General features: G+C 50.1%; 1 protein-coding gene across 1 annotated transcript; it reads right to left on the bottom strand.

Moving 5' to 3' along the window:
- Positions 1-752: 752 nt before the first annotated feature.
- Positions 753-25,751, bottom strand: LOC146750961 (neuralized-like protein 4). Its single transcript, XM_085535915.1, has 7 exons — positions 25,126-25,751; positions 22,995-23,066; positions 19,655-19,839; positions 14,447-14,558; positions 9,161-9,249; positions 6,186-6,258; positions 753-895 (listed from the first exon to the last, which is right to left on the bottom strand). Exons 1-7 carry the CDS (start codon positions 25,190-25,192, stop codon positions 753-755), a joined length of 741 nt encoding a protein of 246 aa, XP_085392041.1. The 5' UTR covers positions 25,193-25,751.
- Between the last annotated feature and the right edge of the window lie 1,489 nt (positions 25,752-27,240).

Consider the following 27,240-nt stretch of genomic DNA (forward strand, 5'->3'; position numbering starts at 1 on the left):
AGGCTTAATGGGGTGGGTCACTTATAGGGTCCTTATGGGGTCCCCATACACCCCATAGGACAAGGGGTCACCTATAGGGTTCCTATAGGGTCCCCATCCCCCCCATAGGGCAATAAGGGGACACCTATAGGGTCCCCATGGCACCCCATAGGACAAGGGGTCACCTATAGGGTCCCTATGGGGTCCCCATCCACCCCATAGGACAAGGGGTCACCTATAGGGTCCCTATGGGGTCCCCATGAACCCCATAGGGCAAGGGGTCACCTATAGGGTCCCTATGGGGTCCCCATCCACCCCATAGGACAAGGGGTCACCTATAGGGTCCCTATGGGGTCCCCATGAACCCCATAGGGCAAGGGGTCACCTACAGGGTCCCTATGGGGTCCCCATCCACCCCATAGGGCAAGGGGTCAACTATAGGGTCCCTATGGGGTCCTCATGAACCCCATAGGACAATAAGGGGTCACCTATAGGGTCCCTATGGCACCCCATAGGACAAGGGGTCACCTATAGGGTCCCTATGGGGTCCCCATTCCCCCCATAGGGCAATAAGGGGACACCTATAGGGTCCCTATGGGGTCCCCATCCCCCCCATAGGACAAGGGGTAACCTATAGGGTCCCCATGGCACCCCATAGGACAAGGGGTCAACTATAGGGTCCCCATGGCACCCCATAACCCCCCATAGCCCCTATAGGGCAATAAGGGGACACCTATGGGGTCCCTATGGCACCCCATAGGGCAAGGGGTCAACTATAGGGTCCCTATGGGGTCCCCATCCACCCCATAGGGCAATAAGGGGACACTTATAGGGTCCCTATAGGGGTCCTTGACGGCCATCCCATAAAGGTCCACCACCCCATAGACAACTAATGGGGTCAGAGTCGTCGCCACCCCTATAGGGGAGAATGGGGTTAATGGGGGATATGGGGGGGGATATATAGGGGGGATATGGGGGGTATAGGGGGTTATATGGGGGGATATAGGGTGTTATATGGGGTTATATGGGGTGATATAGGGGGGATATGGGGATATATGGGGATATATGGGGTGATATGGGGTGGGATATGGGGATATATGGGGATAAGGGGGGGATATAGGGATATATGGGGGGGATATGGGGATATATGGGGCTATATGGGGGTTTGGGGTCAATGGGGTGAGGATATGGGGATATATGGGGTCAATAGTGGGGGATATGGGGATATATGGGGTCAATAGTGGGGGATATGGGGATATATGGGGATATATGGGGATATATGGGGATATATGGGGATATATGGGGATATATGGGGGGAATATGGGGTTATGGGGGTTATATGGGGGGATATGGGGATATATGGGGTGATATGGGGTTATATGGGCGGATATGGGGGGATATATGGGGTTATGGGGGGGATATGGGGATATAAGGGGGTTTGGGGTCAATGGGGTGGGTATATGGGGATATATGGGGTGATATGGGGTGGGATATGGGGGGTATAGGGAGTTATATGGGGGGATATGGGGGGGATATGGGGGTTTGGGGTCAATGGGGTGGGGGATATGGGGATATATGGGGATATATGGGGATATATGGGGATATATGGGGATATATGGGGTTATATGGGGATATATGGGGGTATATGGGGATATATGGGGATATATGGGGTTATATGGGGTTATATGGGGATATATGGGGATATATGGGGTTATATGGGGATATATGGGGATATATGGGGTTATATGGGGTTATATGGGGATATATGGGGATATATGGGGTTATATGGGGATATATGGGGATATATGGGGATATATGGGGATATATTCCCCATAGGGAAACCTATGGCAACCCCATATCCCCCCCTATAGGTGGCCCCACAAACCATCCCCACCCCCCTTAATTACCCCCCTAAATTGCCCCCCTCCCCCCTATTGCCCCCCATAGACCCTAATTGCCCCCCCATTGCCCCCCATAGACCCTATATGGCCCCCATAGACCCTAATTGCCCCCGCATTGCCCCCCATAGACCCTATATGGCCCCCATAGACCCTAATTGCCCCCCCATAGACCCTATATGCCCCCCATAGACCCTATATTGCCCCCATAGACCCCAATTGCCCCCCCATTGTCCCCCATAGACCCTAATTGCCCCCCCATAGACCCTATATGGCCCCCATAGACCCTATATGGCCCCCCCATAGACCCTATATGGCCCCCATAGACCCTAATTGCCCCCCATAACCCCCTATTACCCCCCCATAGACCCTATATGGCCCCCATAGCCCCCATTTGCCCCCCATAACCCCCATTTGCCCCCCATAGACCCTATATGGCCCCCATAGCCCCCATTTGCCCCCCATAACCCCCATTTGCCCCCCATAGACCCTATATGGCCCCCATAGACCCTAATTGCCCCCCCATAGACCCTATATGGCCCCCATAGACCCTAAATGCCCCCCCATTGCCCCCCATAGACCCTATATGGCCCCCATAGACCCTAATTGCCCCCCATTGCCCCTCTATAGACCCTATATGGCCCCCATAGACCCTATATGACCGCCATAGACCCTATATGACCCCCATAACCCCCCATAGCCCCCAATTGCCCCCCCAGCCCCATTGACACCCCATAGACCCCATAGATACCCCACAGACCCCATAGATACCCCATAGACCCCATTAATACCCCATAGACCCCATTGACACCCCATAGACCTCATAGATACCCCATAGACCACATAGACCCCATTGATACCCCATAGATACCCCACAGACCCCATTGATACCCCATAGACCCCATTGATACCCCATAGACCCTATATGGCCCCCAATTGCCCCCCCAGCCCCATTGACACCCAATAGACCCCATTAATACCCCATAGACCCCATAGATACCCCATTGATACCCCATAGACCCCATTGATACCCCATAGACCCCATAGATACCCCACAGACCCCATAGATACCCCATAGACCTTATAGATACCCCATAGACCTTACAGATACCCCATAGACCCCATAGATACCCCATAGACCCCATAGATACCCCACAGATCCCATAGATACCCCATAGATACCCCATTAATACCCCATAGACCCCATTGATACCCCACTGATACCCCATAGACCCCATTAATACCCCACAGACCCCATAGATACCCCATAGACCCCATTGATACCCCATAGATACCCCATGGACCCCTTAGACCCCATAGATACCCCATAGACCCCATAGATACCCCATAGACCCCACTGATACCCCATAGACCCCACTGATACCACATAGACCCCATTGATACCCCATAGACCCCATTGTCCCCCATAGACCCTATATGGCCCCCAATTGCCCCCCCATAGACCCCATAGATCCCCCATAGACCCCATAGATACCCCATAGACCCCATAGATACCCCATAGATACCCCATAGACCCCATAGACACCCCATAGACCCCATAGATACCACATAGACCCCATAGACCCCATTGATACCCCATAGATACCCCATGGACCCCTTAGACCCCATAGATACCCCATAGACCCCATTGATACCCCATAGACCCCATTGACACCCCATAGACCCCATAGATACCCCATAGACCCCATTGATACCCCATAGACCCCATTGTCCCCCATAGACCCTATATGGCCCCCAATTGCCCCCCCATAGACCCCATAGATACCCCATAGACCCCATAGACCCCATTGACACCCCATAGACCCCATAGATACCCCATAGACCCCATTAATACCCCATAGACCCCATAGATACCCTATAGACCCCATTGATACCCCATAAACCCCATAGATACCCCATAGACCCCATAGATACCCCACAGACCCCATTGATACCCCATAGACCCCATAGATACCCCATAGACCCCATAGATACCCCATAGATACCCCATAGACCCCATAGACACCCCATAGACCCCATTGACACCCCATAGATACCCCATAGACCCCATTGATACCCACTGATACCCCATAGACCCCATTAATACCCCATAGACCCCACAGATACCCCATAGATACCCCATAGATACCCCATAGACCCCATAGATACCCCATAGACCCCACTGACACCCCATAGACCCCCACAGACCTCACTGATACCCCATAGACCCCATAGATACCCCATAGACCCCATTGTCCCCATAGACCCTATATGGCCTTCAATTGCCCCCCCATAGACCCCATTAATACCCCATAGACCCCATTAATACCCCATAGACCCCATAGATACCTCATAGACCCCACTGATACCCCATATACCCCATAGATACCCCATAGACCCCATAGATACCCCATAGACCTTATAGATACCCCATAGACCCCATTAATACCCCATAGACCCCATTGTCCCCCATAGACCCTATATGGCCCCCAATTGCCCCCGCATAGACCCCATAGATACCCCATAGACCCCATTGATACCCCACAGACCCCATAGATACCCCATAGACCCCATTGACACCCCATAGACCTCATAGATACCCCATAGACCACATAGACCCCATAGATACCCCATAGATACCCCATAGACCCCTTAGACCCCATAGATACCCCACAGACACCATTGATACCCCATAGACCCCACTGATACCCCATAGACCCCATTGACACCCCATAGATACCCCATAGACCCAGTAGATACCCCATAGACCCCATTGATACCCCATAGACGCCATAGATACCCCATTGATACCCCACAGACCCCATAGATATCCCACAGACCCCATAGATACCCCATAGACCCCATAGATACCCCATAGACCCCATTAATACCCCATAGATACCCCATAGATACCCCATAGACCCCATTGACACCCCACAGACCCCATAGATACCCCACTGATACCCCATAGACCCCATTGACACCCCATAGACCCCATAGATACCCCATAGACCCCATTAATACCCCATAGATACCCCATAGATACCCCATAGACCCCATTGACACCCCATAGACCCCATAGATACCCCACAGACCCCATAGATACCCCACTGATACCCCATAGACCCCACAGATACCCCATAGACCCCATTGATACCCCATAGACCCTTTATGGCCCCCAATTGCCCCCCATATACCCCATTAATACCCCATAGACCCCATAGATACCCCATAGACCCCATTAATACCCCATAGACCCCATAGATACCCCATAGACCCCATTGTCCCCCATAGACCCTATATGGCCCCCAATTGCCCCCCCATAGACCCCATAGATACCCCATAGACCCCATTGATACCCCTTAGACCCCATAGACACCCCATAGACCCCATAGACACCCCACAGACCCCATAGACCCCATAGATACCCCATAGACCTCATAGATACCCCATAGACCCCTTAGACCCCATAGATACCCCATAGATACCCCATAGATACCCCATAGACCTCATAGATACCCCATAGACCCCATAGACCCCATAGATACCCCATAGATACCCCATAGACCCCCCATAGATACCCCATAGATACCCCATAGACCCCATAGATACCCCACAGACCCCATTGATACCCCATAGACCCCATTGATACCCCATAGACCCCATAGATACCCCACAGACCCCATAGATACCCCATAGACCCCATTAATACCCCATAGACCCCATTGATACCCCATAGACCCCATAGATACCCCATAGACCCCATTAATACCCCATAGACCCCACTGATACCCCATAGACCCCATAGATACCCCACAGACCCCATATATACCCCATAGACCCCATAGATACCCCATAGATACCTCACAGACACCATTGATACCCCATAGACCCCGTTGACACCCCATAGACCCCATAGATACCCCATAGACCCCATTAATACCCCATAGACCCCACAGACACCCCATAGACCCCATAGATACCCCATTAATACCCCATAGACCCCATAGACCCCATAGATACCCCACAGACCCCATAGACACCCCATAGACCCCATTAATACCCCATAGACCCCATTGATACCCCATAGACCCCATAGATACCCCATAGACCCCATAGATACCCCACAGACCCCATAGATACCCCATAGACCCCACTGTCCCCCATAGACCCTATATGGCCCCCAATTGCCCCCCCATAGACCCCATAGATACCCCACAGACCCCATAGATACCCCATAGACCCCATAGACACCCCATAGACCCCATAGATACCCCACAGACCCCATAGACCCCATAGACCCCATACCTTGGTCGACCCCATTGATGTAGAAGTGCAGGGCGTTGTTGGCCTTCCTGGTCAACCCTATATGGTCCCCTTCCTATATGGGGTGGGGGGACACACATATATATATATATAGGAAACCCTATAACCATAACCCCCCCCCCCAGACCCCATATAGGGACCCCATAACACATTAAGGTGGGTCATAGGGGGGGAATTGGGGGCTATGGGGCCATATAGGGTCTATGGGGGCCATATAGGGTCTATGGGGGGTATATAGGGTCTATGGGGGCCATATAGGGTCTATGGGGGGCAATGGAGGGGCAATTAGGGTCTATAGGGGCCATATAGGGTCTATAGGGGGCCATATAGGGTCTATGGGGTCTATGGGGGCCATATAGGGTCTATGGGGGCCATATAGGGTCTATGGAGGGCAATGGGGGGGCAATTAGGGTCTATGGGGGCATATAGGGTCTATAGGGTCTATGGGGGCCATATAGGGTCTATGGGGGTAATTAGGGTCTATGGGGGCCATATAGGGTCTATGGGGGCCATATAGGGTCTATGGGGGGCAATGGGGGGGCAATATAGGGTCTATGGGGGCCATATAGGGTCTATAGGGGGTAATTAGGGTCAATGGGGGCCATATAGGGTCTATGGGGGTCATATAGTGTCTATGGGGGCTATATAGGGTCTATGGGGCCATATAGGGTCTATGGGGGCCATATAGGGTCTATGGAGGGCCATATAGGGTCTATGGGGCCATATAGGGTCTATGGGGGCCATATAGGGTCTATAGGGGGCAATTAGGGTCTATGGGTGCCATATAGGGTCTATGGAGGGCAATGGGGGGGCAATTAGGGACTATGGGGGCCATATAGGGTCTATGGGGGGCAATTAGGGTCTATGGGGGCCATATAGGGTCTAGGGGGGCCATATAGGGTCTATGGGGGGCAATTGGGGTCTATGGGGGCCATATAGGGTCTATGGGGGGCAATTGGGGTCTATGGGGGCCATATAGGGTCTATGGGGGGCAATGGGGGGGCAATTAGGGTCTATGGGGGCCATATAGGGTCTATGGGGGGCAATTAGGGTCTATGGGGGCCATATAGGGTCTATGGGAGGTAATGGGGGGGTAATTAGGGTCTATGGGGGCCATATAGGGTCTATAGGGGGCAATTGGGGTCTATGGGGGCCATATAGGGTCTATGGGGGGCAATTAGGGTCTATGGGGGCCATATAGGGTCTATGGGGATCATATAGGGTCTAGGAGGCCATATAGGGTCTATGGGGGGCAATTAGGGTCTATGGGGCCATATAGGGTCTATAGGGGGCAATTAAGGTCTATGGGGGCCATATAGGGTCTATGGGGGGCAATGGGGGGGCAATTAGGGTCTATGGGGGCCATATAGGGTCTATAGGGGGCCATATAGGGTCTATGGGGGCCCTATAGGGTCTATAGGGGGCAATTAGGGTCTATGGGGTCCATATAGGGTCTATGGGGCCATATAGGGTCTATGGGGGCCATATAGGGTCTATGGGGGGCAATGGGGGGGTAATTAGGGTCTATGGGGTCCATATAGGGTCTATGGGGGCCATATAGGGTCTATAGGGGGCAATTAAGGTCTATGGGGGCCATATAGGGTCTATGGGGGGCAATGGGGGGGCAATTAGGGTCTATGGGGGCCATATAGGGTCTATAGGGGGCCATATAGGGTCTATGGGGGCCCTATAGGGTCTATAGGGGGCAATTAGGGTCTATGGGGTCCATATAGGGTCTATGGGGCCATATAGGGTCTATGGGGGCCATATAGGGTCTATGGGGGGTAATGGGGGGGTAATTAGGGTCTATGGGGGCCATATAGAGTCTATGGGGGCCATATAGGGTCTATAGGGAGCAATTAGGGTCAATGGGGGCCATATAGGGTCTATGGGGGGCAATTAGGGTCTATGGGGGCCATATAGGGTCTATGGGGGGCAATGGGGGGTAATTAGGGTCTATGGGGGCCCTATAAGGTCTATAGGGGGGCAATTAGGGTCTATGGGGGCCATATAGGGTCTATGGGGGCCATATAGGGTCTATGGGGGGTAATGGGGGGGTAATTAGGGTCTATGGGGGCCATATAGGGTCTATGGGGGTCATATAGGGTCTATAGGGGGCAATTAGGGTCTATGGGGGCCATATAGGGTCTATGGGGGCCATATAGGGTCTATGGGGGGCAATTAGGGTCTATGGGGGCCATATAGGGTCTATGGGGGGCAATTAGGGTCTATAGGGGTCATATAGGGTCTATGGGGGGCAATTAGGGTCTATGGGGGCCATATAGGGTCTATGGGGGGCAATGGGGGGCCATATAGGGTCTATGGGGGCCATATAGGGTCTATGGGGGCCATATAGGGTCTATAGGGGCCATATAGGGTCTATGGGGTCTATGGGGGGCAATTAGGGTCTATGGGGGCCATATAGGGTCTATGGGGGCCATATAGGGTCTATGGAGGGCAATGGGGGGGCAATTAGGGTCTATGGGGGCATATAGGGTCTATAGGGTCTATGGGGGCCATATAGGGTCTATGGGGGTAATTAGGGTCTATGGGGGCCATATAGGGTCTAGGGGGGCCATATAGGGTCTATAGGGGGCAACTGGGGTCTATGAGGGCCATCTAGGGTCTATAGGGGGCAATTAGGGTCTATGGGGGCCAGATAGGGTCTATAGGTGCCATATAGGGTCTATGGGGGCCATATAGGGTCTATGGGGGCCATATAGGGTCTATAGGGGGCAATTAGGGTCTATGGGGGCCATATAGGGTCTATGAGGGCCTTATAGGGTCTATGGGGTGCAGTGGGGGGGCAATTAGGGTCTATGGGGGGCAATTAGGGTCTATGGGGGGTAATGGGGGGGTAATTAGGGTCTATGGGGGCCATATAGGGTCTATGGGGGCCATATAGGGTCTATGGGGGCCATATAGGGTCTATGGGGTCTATGGGGTCCATATAGAACCTGCAGCTCATCCAGGCTGAACTCGCAATATTCCCTCCTTGTCCCTTTGCCATTGGTGAGGATCCCGCATCCACTCATCATGATGGTGCCTAATTGGGTTAATTAAGGCCTCGTTAATTAGCTATGAGGGTTAATTAGGGGGTATGTTAATTAGGGAGTATGTTAATTAGGTAAAGGGGGGGGGTGTTCATCCCACATCTATGGTGCCTTATGGGGGAGGGGGGTGTTAATTAAGGCTCCTGTTAATTAACTATAAGGGGGAGGGGTTAATGAGTGGGTATGTTAATTAGCTAAGAGGTGGGGTTAATTAGCGGGTATGTTAATTAGGGGGTATGTTAATTAGGGAGTATGTTAATTAAGTAAAGGTGGGGGGTGTTAATCCCACATCCAATGGTACCTAATGGGGGTGTGTGTGTGTGTTAATTAAGGTCCCTGTTAATTAACTATGGGGGGAGGGGTTAAAGAGTGGGTATGTTAATTAGCTAAGAGGGGGAGCTAATTAGTGGGTATATTAATTAGTGGGTATGTTAATTAGGGAGTATGTTAATTAAGTAAAGGTGGGGGGTGTTAATCCCACATCCAATGGTACCTAATGGGGGTGTGTGTGTGTGTTAATTAAGGTCCCTGTTAATTAACTATGAGGGGGAGGGGTTAATGAGTGGGTATGTTAATTAGCTAAGAGGTGGGGCTAATTAGTGGGTATGCTAATTAGCAGGTATGTTAATTAGCTGGTATGTTAATTAGGTAAAAGGGGGGAGTGTTAATCCCACAGCCGTGATACCTAATGGTGGGGGGGATGTTAATTAAGGCCTTGTTAATTAACTATAAGGGGGAGGGGTTAATGAGTGGGTATGTTAATTAGCTAAGAGGGGGAGCTAATTAGTGGGTATGTAAATTAGTGGGTATGTTAATTAGCTGGTATGTTAATTAGGTAAAAGAGGGGGGGTGTTAATCCCACATCCAATGGTACCTTATTGGGGGGGGGGGGGGTGTTAATAAAGGCTCCTGTTAATTAACTATAAGGAGGAGGGATTAATGAGTAGGTATGTTAATTAGCTAAGGGGTGGGGTTAATGAGTGGGTATGTTAATTATTGGGTATGTTAATTAGGGAGTATGTTAAATAGGTAAAAGGGGGGAGTGTTAATCCCACAGCCGTGATACCTAATGGGGGGGGGGGGGGGGGGGATGTTAATTAAGGCTTTGTTAATTAACTATAAGGGGGAGGGGTTAATGAGTGGGTATGTTAATTAGCTAAGGGGTGTGGTTAATTAGTGGGTATGTTAATTAGTGGGTATGTTAATTAGCTGGTATGTTAATTAGGTAAAAGTGGGGTTGTTAAGCCCACATCCATGGTGCCTTATGGGGGGGGGGATGTTAATTAAGGCCTTGTTAATTAACTATGAGGGGGAGGGGTTAATGAGTGGGTATGTTAATTAGCTAAGGGGTGGGGTTAATGAGTGGGTATGTTAATTAGCTGGTATGTTAATTAGCGGGTATGTTAATTAGTTAAAGGGGGGAGGGGTTTAATCCCACAACCACTCATCATAATGGTACCTAAAGGGGGGGGGGGGGTGTTAATTAAGGCTCCTGTTAATTAACTATGAGGGGGAGGGGCTAATGAGCGGGTATGTTAATTAGCTAAGAGGGGGGTTTAATTAGCGGGTATGTTAATTAGCGGGTATGTTAATTAGCTAAGGGGGGGGGGGGGGTGTTAATTAGGTTAACCCATCCACTCATCATAATGGTACCTAATGGGGGTTTGGGGGGGGGGTGGGTTAATTAAGGCCTTGTTAATTAACTATGAGGGGGAGGAGTTAATGAGTGGGTATGTTCATTAGCTAAGGGGTGGGGTTAATTAGTGGGTATGTTAATTAGTGGTTATGTTAATTAGCAGGTATGTTAATTAGGTAAAGGGGGGGGGGTGTTAATCCCACATCCGTGGTACCTAATGGTACCTGTTAATTAAGGCTCCTGTTAATTAACTATAAGGAGGAGGGGTTAATGAGTGGGTATGTTAATTAGCTAAGGGGTGTGGTTAATTAGTGGGTATGTTAATTAGTGGGTATGTTAATTAGCAGGTATGTTAATTAGGTAAATGGGGGGTGTGTTAATCCCACATCCGTGGTACCTAATGGTTCCTGTTAATTAAGGCTCCTGTTAATTAACTATAAGGAGGAGGTGTTAATGAGTGGGTATGATAATTAGCTAAGGGGTGTGGTTAATTAGTGGGTATGTTGATTAGTGGGTATGTTAATTAGCTGGTATGGTAATTAGGTAAAGGGGGGGGTGTTAATCCCACATCCGTGGTACCTAATGGTACCTGTTAATTAAGGCTCCTGTTAATTAACTATAAGGAGGAGGGATTAATGAGTGGGTATGTTAATTAGCTAAGAGGGGGAGCTAATTAGTGGGTATGTTAATTAGGGGGTATGTTAATTAGCGGGTATGTTAATTAGGTAAAGGGGTGGTGTTAATCCCACATCCGTGGTACCTAATGGGGGGGGGTGTTAATTAAGGCTCCTGTTAATTAACTATAAGGGGGAGGGGTTAATGAGTGGGTATGTTAATTAGCTAAGAGGGAGGGTTAATTAGCGGGTATGTTAATTATCAGGTATGTTAATTAGGGAGTATGTTAATTAGGTAAAGGGGGGGTGTGTTAATCCCACAACCACTCATTATAATGGTACCCAATGGAGGGGGGGGGGCTGTTAATTAAGGCTCCTGTTAATTAACGATAAGGCAGAGGGGTTAATGAGTGGGTATGTTAATTAGCTAAGAGGGAGGATTAATTAGCGTGTATGTTAATTAGCAGATATGTTAATTGGGGGGGTGTTAATTAGGTTAACCCATCCACTCATCATAATGGTACCTAATGGGGGTTTAGGGGGGGTGGGTTAATTAAGGCCTTGTTAATTAACTATGAGGGGGAGGAGTTAATGAGTGGGTATGTTCATTAGCTAAGGGGTGGGGTTAATTAGCAGGTATGTTAATTAGCAGATATGTTAATTAGGGAGTATGTTAATTAGGTAAAGGGGGGGGGGTGTTAATCCCACAACCACTCATTATAATGGTACCCAATGGAGGGTGGGGGGGGGGGGGGCTGTTAATTAAGGCTCCTGTTAATAAACTATGAGGGGGAGGGGCTAATGAGCGAGTATGCTAATTAGCTAAGAGGGGGGTTTAATTAGCGGGTATGTTAATTAGCGGGTATGTTAATTAGCTAAGGGGGGGGGGTGTTAATTGGGTTAACCCATCCACTCATCATAATGGTACCTAATGGGGGGGGGGTTAATTAAGGCCTTGTTAATTAACTATGAGGGGGAGGAGTTAACGAGTGGGTATGTTAATTAGCTAAGAGGTGGAGCTAATTAGTGGGTATGTTAATTAGTGGGTATGTTAATTAGCTGGAATGTTAATTAGGTAAAAGGGGGGGGGGTGTTAATCCCACATCCGTGGTACCTAATGGTACCTGTTAATTAAGGCTCCTGTTAATTAACTATAAGGAGGAGGTGTTAATGAGTGGGTATGATAATTAGCTAAGGGGTGTGGTTAATTAGTGGGTATGTTGATTAGTGGGTATGTTAATTAGCTGGTATGTTAATTAGGTAAAGGGGTGGTGTTAATCCCACATCCGTGGTACCTAATGGTACCTGTTAATTAAGGTCCCTGTTAATTAACTATGAGGGGGAGGGGTTAATGAGTGGGTATGTTAATTAGCTAAGAGGTGGGGCTAATTAGTGGGTATGCTAATTAGCAGGTATGTTAATTAGCTGGTATGTTAATTAGGTAAAAGGGGAGGGGTGTTAATCCCACATCCATGGTGCCTTATGGGGGGGGGGGGGTGTTAATTAAGGCTCCTGTTAATTAACTATAAGGGGGAAGGGTTAATGACTGGGTATGTTAATTAGCTAAGAGGGGGAGCTAATTAGTGGTTATGTTAATTAGGGGGTATGTTAATTAGCGGGTATGTTAATTAGGTAAAGGGGGGGGGGTGTTAATCCCACATCCATGGTACCTAATGGTTCCTGTTAATTAAGGCTCCTGTTAATTAACTATAAGGAGGAGGGATTAATGAGTGGGTATGTTAATTAGCTAAGGGGTGGAATTAATGAGTGGGTATGTTAATTATTGGGTATGTTAATTAGGCAGTATGTTAATTAGGTAAAGGGATGGTGTTAATCCCACATCCATGGTACCTAATGGGGGGGGGGGGAATGTTAATTAAGGCCTTGTTAATTAACTATGAGAGGGAGGAGTTAATGAGTGGGTATGTTAATTAGCTAAGGGGTGGGGTTAATGAGTGGGTATGTTAATTAGTGGGTATGTTAATTAGCTGGTATGTTAATTAGGTAAAAGGGGGGGGGTGTTAATCCCACATCCATGGTACCTTATGGGGGGGGATGTTAATTAAGGCTTTGTTAATTAACTATGAGGGGGAGGGGTTAATGAGCGGGTATGTTAATTAGCTAAGAGGTGGGGTTAATTAGTGGGTATGTTAATTAGTGGGTATGTTAATTAGCAGGTATGTTAATTAGGTAAAAGGGGGGGGTGTTAATCCCACATCCGTGGTACCTAATGGTTCCTGTTAATTAAGGCTCCTGTTAATTAACTATAAGGGGGAGGAATTAATGAGTGGGTATATTAATTAGCTAAGGGGTGGGGTTAATGAGTGGGTATGTTAATTAGTGGGTATGTTAATTAGGGAGTATGTTAATTAGGTAAAATGGGGGGGTGTTAATCCCACATCCAATGGTACCTTATGGGGGGGGTGTGTGTTAATTAAGGCTCCTGTTAATTAACTATAAGGCGGAGGGGTTAATGAGTGGGTATGTGAATTAGCTAAGGGGTGGGGTTAATTAGTGTGTATGCTAATTATCAGGTATGTTAATTAGGGAGTATGTTAATCAGGTAAAGGGGGGGGGGTGTTAATCCCACAACCACTCATTATAATGGTACCCAATGGAGGGAGGGGGGGGCTGTTAATTAAGGCTCCTGTTAATTAAAGATAAGGCGGAGGGGTTAATGAGTGGGTATGTTAATTAGCTAAGGGGTGGGGTTAATTAGTGGGTATGTTAATTATCAGGTATGTTAATTAGGGAGTATGTTAATCAGGTAAAGGGGGGGGGGTGTTAATCCCACAACCACTCATTATAATGGTACCCAATGGAGGGAGGAGGGGGGGGAGCTGTTAATTAAGGCTCCTGTTAATTAACTATGAGGGGCAGGGCTTAATGAGTGGGTATGCTAATTAGCCAAGAGGAAGGGCTATTAATTAGGTTAATTACCTGAGCGGAGGTTGGTCATGGTGGCCGGGTATTCCAGGCTGTTTGGGTTATGGGCTGTCACCCCGATCTCAATGGAGCCAGACCATTTATCCACCAGCTTGTCTATGCGGATCTGAATGGGGAGGGGGCTTCAATGGGGACCCCAGACCCATAATGGGATCCCATATAACCCAATGGGACCCTATATACCCCGATGGGATCCCATATAACCCAATGGGACCCTATATAACCCGATGGGATCCCATATACCCCGATGGGACCCCATATACCTCAATGGGATCCCATACCTTAAATGGGGAGGGGGCTTCAATGGGGACCCCAGACCCATAATGGGATCCCATAGAACCCAATGGGATCCCATATAACCCAATGGGATCCTATATACCCCGATGGGATCCCATATAACCCAATGGGACCCCATATACCTCGATGGGATCCCATACCTTAAATGGGGAGGGGGCTTCAATGGGGACCCCAGACCCATAATGGGATCCCATATAACCCAATGGGACCCTATATACCCCAATGGGATCCTATATAACCCAATGGGATCCCATATAACCCAATGGGACCCTATATACCCCGATGGGATCCCATATACCCCAATGGGATCCCATACCTTTAAATGGGGAGGGGGCTTCAATGGGGACCCCAGACCCATAATGGGATCCCATATAAACCAATGGGACCCTATATTCCCCAATGGGATCCTATATACCCCGATGGGATCCCATATAACCCAATGGGACCCCATAACCCAAGGAGGGGAAGCATTAATGGGACCCCATATACCCCAATGGGATCCCATACCTTTAAATGGGGAGGGGGCTTCAATGGGGACCCCAGACCCATAATGGGATCCCATATAACCCAATGGGATCCCATATAACCCAATGGGACCCTAAATACCCCAATGGGATCCCATAGGCCCCATATGCCCCAATGGGACCCCATATACCCCATAGGGACCCCATAGACCCCATATACCCCAATGGGACCCCATATACCCCACTGGGACCCCATACCCCAATGGGACCCCCAATGGGATCCTATATACCCCAATGGGATCCCATAGACCCTATATACCCCAAAGGGACCCCATAGACCCCAATGGGATCCCATAGACCCCACAGACCCCAATAGGACCCCAATGGGATCCCATAGACCCTATATACCCCAATGGGACCCCATCTACCCCAATGGGACCCCATCTACCCTAATGGGACCCCATATACCCCAATGGGACCCCATATACCCCACTGGGACCCCATAGACCCCATATACCCCAATGGGACCCCATATACCCCAATGGGACCCCATAGACCCCATATACCCCACTGGGACCCCATATACCCCAATGGGACCCCATATACCCCAATAGGATCCCATATACCTCCCATAGGACCCCATATACCCCAATAGGACTCCCAGTTGGACCCCATATACCCCATAGACCCCAATAGGACCCCATATACCCCAATGGGACCCCATATACCCCAATGGGACCCCATATACCCCATAGGACCCCACTGGGACCCCAATGGGATCCCATAGACCCCATATACCCCAATGGGACCCCATATACCCCACTGGAACCCCAATGGGACCCCATAGACCCCATAGGACCCACCTCAAACATCTCCCCATCCCTTAGTGGCCTTAGGACCCCATAGACCCCAATGGGACCCCATAGACCCCCAATGGGTCCCCATAGGACCCCAAATACCCCAATGGGACTCCAATAGGACTCCATAGGACCCCATAGACCCCATAGACCCCATAGGACCCACCTCAAACATCTCCCCATCCCGTAGTGGCCTGTTGGTCAGCACGACCCCGTTATTAAACTCATCCAGGATCCCCTATAGCCCCTCAGGACCCCCAATGGGACCCCATATACCCCAATGGGACCCCATATACCCTAATGGGATCCCATAGACCCCACTGGGACCCCAATGGGACCCCATATACCCCATAGGACCCCATAGACCCCATAGGACCCCATATACCCCAATGGGACCCCATATACCCCATAGGACCCCATATGACCCCCATAGGACCCCATATACCCCATAGGACCCACCTCAAACATCTCCCCATCCCTTAGTGGCCTATTGGTCAGCACGACCCCAATGGGACCCCATATACCCCAATGGGACCCCATAGACCCCATAGGACCCCATATACCCCATAGGACCCCATATACCCCACTGGAACCCCAATGGGACCCCATATACCCCAATAGGACCCCATATACCCCACTGGAACCCCAATGGGATACCATAGACCCTATATACCCCAATGGGACCCCATATACCCCAATGGGACCCCATATACCCCAATGGGACCCCACAGACCCCATAGGACCCCACTGGGACCCCAATGGGATCCCATAGACCCTATATACCCCAATGGGACCCCATACACCCCATAGGACCCCCAATGGAACCCCATATACCCCAATGGGACCCTAAATACCCCAATGGGACCCCATATACCCCAATGGGACCCCAATGGAACCCCATATACGTCCCATAGGACCCCATATACCCCACTGGAACCCCATAGACCCCATAGACCCCAATGGGACCCCATAGACCCCAATGGGACCCCAATGGGACCCCATAGACCCCAATGGGACCCCAATGGGACCCCATAGACCCCATATACCCCAATGGGACCCCACAGACCCCATAGGACCCACCTCAAACATCTCCCCATCCCTCAGTGGCCTGTTGGTCAGCACGACCCCGATGGGACCCCATATACCCAAATGGGACCCCATATACCCCAATGGGACCCCAATGGGACCCCATATACCCCATAGGACCCCATATACCCCACTGGAACCCCAATGGGACCCCATATACCCCCAATGGGACCCTATATACCCCAATGGGACCCCATACCCCACTGGGACCACAATGGGATCCCATATACCCTAATGGGACCCCAATGGAACCCCATATACCCCAATGGGACCCCATATACCCCACTGGGACCCTATATACCCCAATGGGACCCCATAGGACCCCATATACCCTAATGGTACCCCATACCCCATGGGGGCATCAATGGGACCCCATATACCCCACTGGAACCCCAATGGGACCCCATATACCCCAATGAGACTCCATAGGATCCCATAGACCCCATATACCCCATAGGACCCACCTCAAACATCTCCCCATCCCTCAGTGGCCTGTTGGTCAGCACGACCCCAATGGGACCCCATATACCCCATAGGACCCCATATACCCCAATGGGACCCCAAATACCCCATAGGACCCCATATACCCCAATGGGACCCCATATACCCCATAGGACCCCATATACCCCAATGGGATCCCATAGACCCCATATACCCCAATGGGATCCCATAGACCCCATATACCCCAATAGGACCCCATACCCCAATGGGACCCCCAATGGGACCCTATATACCCCAATGGGATTTTATAGACCCTATATACCCCAATGGGACCCCATATACCCCATAGGGAACGCATATACCCCACTGGGACCCCAATGGGACCCCATAGGACCCCATATACCCCAGTGGGACCCCATAGACCCTATATACCCCCAATGGGACCCCATATACCCCACTGGGATCCCATAGACCCCATAGGGACCCCATAGACCCCATAGAACCCATATACCCCATAGGACCCACCTCAAACATCTCCCCATCCCTCAGTGGCCTTAGGACCCCATATACCCCAATGGGACCCCATAGACCCCAATGGGACCCCAATGGGACCCCATAGATCCCATATACCCCAATGGGACCCCATAGACCCCATATACCCCATATACCCCATAGACCCCATAGGACCCACCTCAAACATCTCCCCATCCCTCAGTGGCCTTAGGAGCCCATATACCCCAATGGGACCCCAATGGGATCCCATAGACCCCATATACCCCAATGGGACCCCATATACCCCATAGGACCCCATATACCCCAATGGGACCCCATAGACCCTATATACCCCACTGGGATCCCATATACCCCAATGGGACCCCATATACCCCACTGGGACTCCATAGACCCCATATACCCCAATGGGACCCCATAGACCCCATATAACCCAATGGGACCCCCAATGGGACCCCATATACCCCAATGGGACCCCATATACCCCATAGGACCCCATAGGACCCCATAGACCCCAATGGGACCCCAATGGGATCCCATAGACCCCATATACCCCATAGGGACCCCATATACCCCCCATATACCCCATAGGACCCACCTCAAACATCTCCCCATCCCGTAGGGGTCTATTGGTCAGCACGACCCCAATGGGACCCCATATACCCTAATGGGACCCCATAGACCCCATATACCCCAATAGGACCCCATATACCCCAATGGGACCCCATATACCCCAATGGGACCCCAATGGAACCCCATATACCCCCCATAGGACCCCATAGACCCCAATGGGACCCCATATACCCCCCATAGCACCCCATATGACCCCATAGACCCCATATACCCCATAGACCCCATAGGACCCACCTCAAACATCTCCCCATCCCGTAGGGGTCTATTGGTCAGCACGACCCCAATGGGACCCCATATACCCCAATGGGATCCCATATACCCCATAGACCCCATAGGACCCACCTCAAACATCTCCCCATCCCATAGGGGCCTGTTGGTCAGCACGACCCCAATGGGACCCCATATACCCCATAGGACCCTATACACCCCATAGGACCCCATATACCCCAATGGGACCCCATATACCCTACTGGAACCCTAAATACTCCACTGGGACCCCATAGACCCCATATACCCCAATGGGACCCCATATACCCCATAGGACCCCATACACCCTAATGGGACCCCATATACCCCATATACCCCAATGGGACCCACCTCAAACATCTCCCCATCCCTCAGTGGCCTTAGGACCCCATATACCCCAATAGGACCCCATAGACCCCATAGGACCCCATATACCCCAATGGGACCCTAAATACCCCAATGGGACCCCATATACCCCCCATAGGACCCCATATGACCCCATAGACCCCAATGGGATCCCATAGACCCCATAGGACCCCATATACCCCAATGGTACCCCATACCCCATGGGGGCATCAATGGGACCCCATATACCCCAATGGGACCCCAATGGAACCCCATAGACCCCATAGACCCCAATGGGACCCCATATACCCCATAGGACCCACCTCAAACATCTCCCCATCCCGTAGGGGTCTATTGGTCAGCACGACCCCGTTATTAAACTCATCGAGGGGTCTCCTTCGTTCCGCCGTCTTGTTCCCGTTGCTGAGTTTAATGAGGGCCCCACATTTCTCATGGAACAAAAGGGCTTCGTTGGACGGCCCTAAAAGGGACCCCGAGCACCAGGCACCTGAATGGGGTCAATGGGGATATAGGGTCAATGGGGTTATGGGGTGAATGGGGGTTATAGGGTGAATGGGGGGTTATAGGGTCAATGGGGGTTATGGGGTGAATGGGGTTATAGAGTGAATGTGGGGTTATAGGGTGAATGGGGTTATAGGGTGAATGGGGCTAAAGAATGAATGTGGGGTTAAAGCATGAATGGGGTTATAGTATGAATAGGGTTATAGTATGAATGGGGTTATAGTATGAATGAAGTTATAGTGTGAATGGGGTTATAGAATGAATGGGGGGTTATAGTATCAATGGGGTTATAGGGTGAATGGGGTTATAGGGTGAATGGGGGGTTATAGGGTCAATGGGGGTTATGGGGTGAATGGGGGTTATAGGGTGAATGGGGTTATAGGGTGAATGGGGGTTATAGGGTGAATGGGGGGTTATAGGGTGAATGGGGGTTATAGGGTCAATGGGGGGTTATAGGGTGAATGGGGGTTATAGGGTGAATGGGGGGTTATAGGGTGAATGGGGTTATAGGGTGAATGGGGGGTTATAGGGTCAATGGGGGGTAATAGGGTCAATGGGGTTATAGGGTGAATGGGGTTATAGGGTCACTGGGGGGCTATAGGGTCACTGGGGATATAGGGTGAATGGGGCTAAAGAATGAATGTGGGGTTAAAGCATGAATGGGGGGTTATAGTATCAATGGGGTTATAGTATGAATGGGGTTATAGTATGAATGGGGGGGTTATAGTATGAATGGGGTTAAAGCATGAATGGGGTTATAGTATGAATGGGGGGGTTATAGTATGAATGGGGTTAAAAGATGAATGGGGGGTTATAGGGTGAATGGGGTTATAGGGTCAATGGGGGGTTATAGGGTCAATGGGGGGTTATAGGGTCAATGGGGGGTTATAGGGTGAATGGGGTTATAGGGTGAATGGGGGTTATAGGGTGAATGGGGGTTATAGGGTCAATGGGGTTATGGGGTGAATGGGTGGTTATAGGGTGAATGGGGGGTTATAGGGTGAATGGGGTTATGGGGTGAATGGGGAGTTATAGGGTGAATGGGGTTATAGGGTGAATGGGGGGTTATAGGGTCAATGGGGGTTATAGGGTGAATGGGGTTATAGGGTCAATGGGGGTTATAGGGTCAATGGGGGGTTATAGTATGAATGGGGTTATAGGGTCAATGGGGGGTTATAGGGTGAATGGGGTTATAGGGTGAATGGGGTTATGGGGTGAATGGGGGGTTATAGGGTCAATGGGGGGTTATAGGGTGAATGGGGGGTTATAGGGTCAATGGGGTTATAGGGTCAATGGGGGGTTATAGGGTGAATAGGGGGTAGGGGGTTATATGAGCCCCCCCCCCCCCCACTACAGAACCCCCCTCGAACTGATTAACCTTCCATTTAATTGTTCACTCATTAAAGGTTTCATTGATTCATTCATTTACTTACCACCTTATTCATTCATTCATTCACTTCTCAGCTCGTTCATTCATTCATTCCTTTACCACCTCATTCATTCATTCACTCATTCACTCATTCATTCATTCATTCATTTACCAGCCCTTTCATTCATTCATTAGCACCTTATTCATTCATTCATTCATTCATTCATTCATTCATTCATTCATTCATTCATTCACTTAGCACCTCATCCACTCATTCATTCATTTACCAGCTCATTCATTCACTCATTCATTCATTCATTCATTCACTCACTCACTCATTCATCATTTACCAGCCCATTCATTCATTCACTTACTGCCTTATTCATTCATTCATTCATTTATTCACTTATCAGCCCATTCATTCATTCATTCATTCATTTACCACCTTATTTATTCATTCATTCATTCACTTATCAGCTCATTCATTCACTCATTTACCACCTTATTCATTCATTCATTCATTCATTCATTCATTCATTCATTCATTCATTCATTCACTTATCAGCTCATTCATTCATTCATTTATCCACTTATCAACCCATTCATTCTTTCATTTACCAGCCCATTCATCCATCCATCCATCCATCCATCCATCCATCCATCCATCCATCCATTCATTCATTTACCAGCCCATTCATTCATTCATCAGCTCATTCATTCATTCATTCATTTACCACCTAATTCATTCATTCATTCATTCATTCATCACCTCATTCATTCAATCATTCATTCATTTCCCAGCTCATTCCTTCCTTCCTTCCATCCTTCCTTCATTCCTTCCTTCATTTACCACCTCATTCATTCATTCATTCATTCATTCATAACATAACTCCGCCCATAACATTAAGCCCCGCCCCCCAAAATAGCTCCCATCCATCCATTCATTCATTCATCCAAAGCCTCATTCATCCATCTAAACTGTCAATCATTCATTCGCTCATTCCATTGGTGGAGGCAGCACAAGCCCCGCCCCCTCCTATAGGCCACGCCGCTTGCCCGCACCTCATTTGCATTGGCCACGCCCACCCACCATTAAGCGCCACACCTCATTTGCATTGGCCACGCCCACAAGCCTAAGCGCAGCCCGCTATGACGTCACAACTCATTTGCATTGGCCACGCCCACAAACTTAAGCCCCTCCCATTATGACGGCACATTTCATTTGCATTGACCACGCCCACAGGTCTAAGCCCCACCCACTATGACATCACACCTCATTTGCATTGGCCACGCCCACAGGTCTAAGCCGCCCCCCCCCCCCATTATGACGTCACAACTCATTTGCATTGGCCACGCCCACAGGTCTAAGCCCCGCCCCCTCCCATTGTGTTGCTCTAACTCATTTGCATTGGCCACGCCCACAAACACGAGCCCCTCCCATTATGACATCACAACCAATTTGCATTGGCCACGCCCACAAATCTAAGCCCCGCCCCCTCCCATTGTGTCGCTCTAACTCATTTGCATTGGCCACGCCCACAAATCTAAGCCCATCCCATTATGACGTCACAACTCATTTGCATTGGCCACGCCCACAGATCCAAGCCCCGCCCCCTCCCATTGTGTCACTCTACCTCATTTGCATTGGCCACGCCCACAAAAGACCTAAGCCCCGCCCCCATTCATTCACTCACTCATTCATTTCCCACCCTCATTCATTCATTCATCCATTCATTTCCCACCCCCATTCATTCATTCATTCATTCACTCACCTTCGGGGGTCTCCATGTTGTCTGGGTGGGTTTGGGGGTGGGGGGAGGTTGGAGCTGCAGCTGGGGGCAAAGCTGGGGGATATGGGGGGGGGGGGGGGGGTCAGCCCTATATTAACCCCCCCATATCACCCCACATCCCCCCCCCATAAGCCCCTTAGGATCCCTCCTATTACCCCCCCAAGACCCCCCCCCCATAAGCCCCTCCACACCCCATAACCCACCCCACAACCCCATATACCCCCCCCATAAGCCCCTCCACACCCCATAACCCACCCCATAACCCCATCTACCCCCCCTATAAGCCCCCCCACACCCCATAAGCCCCCCCATGCCCCATAACCTACACCATAACCTCATCTACTCCCCCATAAGCCCCCCCACCCCCCCATAAGCCCCTCCACACCCCATAACCCACCCCATAACCCCATTTACCCCCCCTATAAGCCCCCCCACCCCCTCATTAGTCCCTTCACACCCCACAACCAACCCCCATAACCCCATCCACCCACCCCATAAGTCCATCCACACCATCCACAGGCCCCTTTACACCCCCATAAACCCCCCATAACCCCCTCAGACCCCCAAGTAACCCCCCCCACCCCATATACCCCTATACCCCCCTATCACCCCATATCCCACCTCCCAACCCCATAACCCCATATCTCCCCCATAACCCCATATAACCCCATATAACCCCCATATAACCCCATATAGCCCCATATCCCCCCCATAACCCCCTATAACCCCATATAGCCCCCATATAACCCCATATCCCCCCCATAACCCCATATAGCCCCCATATAACCCTATATAGCCCCCATATAACCCCATATAACCCCCATATAACCCCATATAACCCCCAATAACCCCATATCCCCCCTCAAACCCCCAAGTAACCCCCCCCCCATAACTCCATATCCCCCCCATAACCCCCTCAGACCCCCAAGTAACACCCCCAATAACCCCATATCCCCCATATAACCCCCATTTAACCCCATATAACCCCCATATAACCCCATATCCCCCCCATATAACCCCATATAACCCCCATATAACCCCATATCCCACCCCATAACCCCATATAACCCCATATAACCCCCATACAACCCCATATCCCCCCCATATAACCCCATATCCCCCCCATATAACCCCATATAACCCCATATAACCCCACATCCCCCCCATAACCCCATATAACCCCCATATAACCCCATATCCCCCCCATAACCCCATATAACCCCCATATAACCCCATATCCCCCCCATAACCCCATATCCCCCCCATAACCCCATATAACCCCATATCCCCCCCATAACCGCCATATAACCCCATATAACCCCCATATAACCCCATATCCCCCCCATAACCCCCATATAACCCCATATAACCCCCATATAACCCCATATAACCCCATATACCCCCCATATAACCCCCATATAACCCCATATAGCCCTCATATAACCCCATATAACCCCCACATAACCCCATATAACCCCCATATAACCCCATATCCCCCCATATAACCCCATATAACCCCCATATAACCCCCATATAACCCCATATACCCCCATATAACCCCCCCATAACCCCATATAACCCACCCCATAACCCCATATAACCCCCATATAACCCCATATCCCCCCCATAACCCCATATAACCCCCATATAACCCCATATACCCCCCATATAACCCCATATACCCCCCATATAACCCCATATAACCCCATATAGCCCCATAACCCCCATATAACCCCATATAACCCCATATAACCCCATATCCCCCCAATAACCCCCCATATAACCCCATATAACCCCCATATAACCCCATATAACCCCATATCCCCCCATATAACCCCATATAACCCCCATATAACCCCCATATAACCCCATATCCCCCCCATAACCCCATATAACCCCCATATAACCCCATATAACCCCCCATAACCCCATATAACCCCATATACCCCCCATATACCCCTATATCCCCCCATATAACCCCCATATAACCCCCATATAACCCCATATAACCCCATATCCCCATATAACCCCATATCCCCCCCATCTAACCCCATATAACCCCATATAACCCCCATACAACCCCATATCCCCCCATATAACCCCATATACTCACCCTCCATCCCCATCGCCGCCGCGTTCTCTCCTCCATCCTCTTCCTCCTCTTCCTCCTCCTCCTCCATTACCCCATTACCCTCCCCATTAACCCCATTATTAACCCCATTAACCCCATTAACCCCATTACCAACCCCATTAACCCCATTATTAACCCCATTAACCCCATTACCGACCCCATTAACCCCATTATCCTCCTCCACCACCGTCACCTGCGTACACTTCCCATACAGATCCACCACGACCCACAACTTAGGGGGCAGACCCCAAGCGGCGGCCCCATAATCCTTCCCATTGACCCACAAATGAAGCTCCCCATTATATGGGGTCACCTGGACCCCGACTCGATCCCCTTCCCCTAAAGCATCTAAATCCGGCCCAAAATCGTCCCTTAACGACCTGCCATCCCTTAATACGGATCGACCCGATAAAACCCAAGACCCCCCCCTTAATCCCGTGGCGCTGCTGGGGAACTCGAGGTCTGTAGGGTCTTGGGATGTGACTCCGACCTCGATGGAACCGCTCCAAGAATTGACCTGAAAATGGAAGAATTTGACCCAAAATTGGGGTCTATTGGGGTCTATTGGGGTCTATTGGGGTCTATTGGGGTCTATAGATCCCTATTAGGGCCCATAGACCCCCCATAGACCCCTATTAGGGCCCATAGACCCCCCTATAAACCCGCACCCTATAGACCTCCCCCATAGACCCCTATTAGGGCCCATAGACCCCTATTAGGGTCCATAGATTCCTATTAGGGTCCATAGATTCCTATTAGGGTCCATAGATCCCTATTAGGGCCCATAGATCCCTATTAGAGCCCATAGATCCCTATTAGGGTCCATAGATTCCTATTAGGGTCCATAGATCCCTATTAGGGTCCATAGAGCCCTATTGGGGCCCATAGACCCCTATTAGGGCCAATAGACCCCTATTAGGGTCCATAGAGCCCTATTAGGGCCCATATAGACCCCCCCTATAGACCCCATAAGCTGTATTGGGGTCCATAGACCCCTATTAGAGCCCATAGATCCCTATTAGAGCCCATAGACCCCCCCTATAGACCCCATAAGCCTCATTAGGGTCCATAGATCCCTATAAGGATCCATAGATCCCTATTAGGGCCCATAGATCCCTATTAGAGCCTATAGACCCCTATTAGGGTCCATAGATCCCCACTATAGACCCCTATTAGGGTCCATAGATCCCTATTAGGGCCCATAGATCCCTATTAGGGCCCATAGATCCCCCTATAGACCCCTATTAGAGCCCATAGACCCCTATTAGGGCCCATAGATCCCTATTAAGGCCCATAGATCCCTATTAGGGTCCATAGATCCCATAGATCCCTATTAGAGCCCATAGACCCCTATTAGGGCCCATAGACCCCCCTATAGACCCCATAAGCCTTATTAGGGTCCATAGATCCCTATTAGACCCCATAGATCCCTATTAGGGCCCATAGATCCCTATTAGTGCCCATAGACCCCTATTAGGGTCAATAGACCCCTATTAGGGTCCATAGATCCCTATTATGATCCATAGATCCCTATTAGGGTCCATAGATCCCTATTAGGGCCCATAGATCCCTATTAGGGCCCATAGATCCCTATTAGAGTCCATAGATCCCTATTAGGGCCCATAGATCCCTATTAGGGTCCATAGACCCTTATTAGAGCCCATAGATCCCTATTAGGGCCCATAGATCCCTATTAGGGCCCATAGACCCCTATTAGGGCCCATAGATCCCTATTAGGGCCCATAGATCCCTATTAGAGCCCATAGATCCCTATTAGGGCCCATAGACCCCTATTAGGGCCCATAGATCCCTATTAGGGCCCATAGATCCCTATTAGAGCCCATAGATCCCTATTAGTGCCCATAGACCCCTATTAGGGCCCATAGATCCCTATTAGGGCCCATAGATCCCTATTAGAGCCCATAGATCCCTATTAGGGTCTTGGGATGTGACTCCGACCTCGATGGAACCGCTCCAAGAATTGACCTGAAAATAGGGGAAATTGACCCAAAATTGGGGTCTATTGGGGTCTATTGGGGTCTATAGTGACCATAGAGTCCTATTAGGGCCCATAGACCCCCCCCTATAGACCCCATA

Source organism: Coturnix japonica, unplaced genomic scaffold (assembly GCF_054131305.1).
Source record: "Coturnix japonica strain WE unplaced genomic scaffold, WE-NBRP24 Scf227, whole genome shotgun sequence".
Lineage (NCBI taxonomy): Eukaryota > Metazoa > Chordata > Aves > Galliformes > Phasianidae > Coturnix > Coturnix japonica.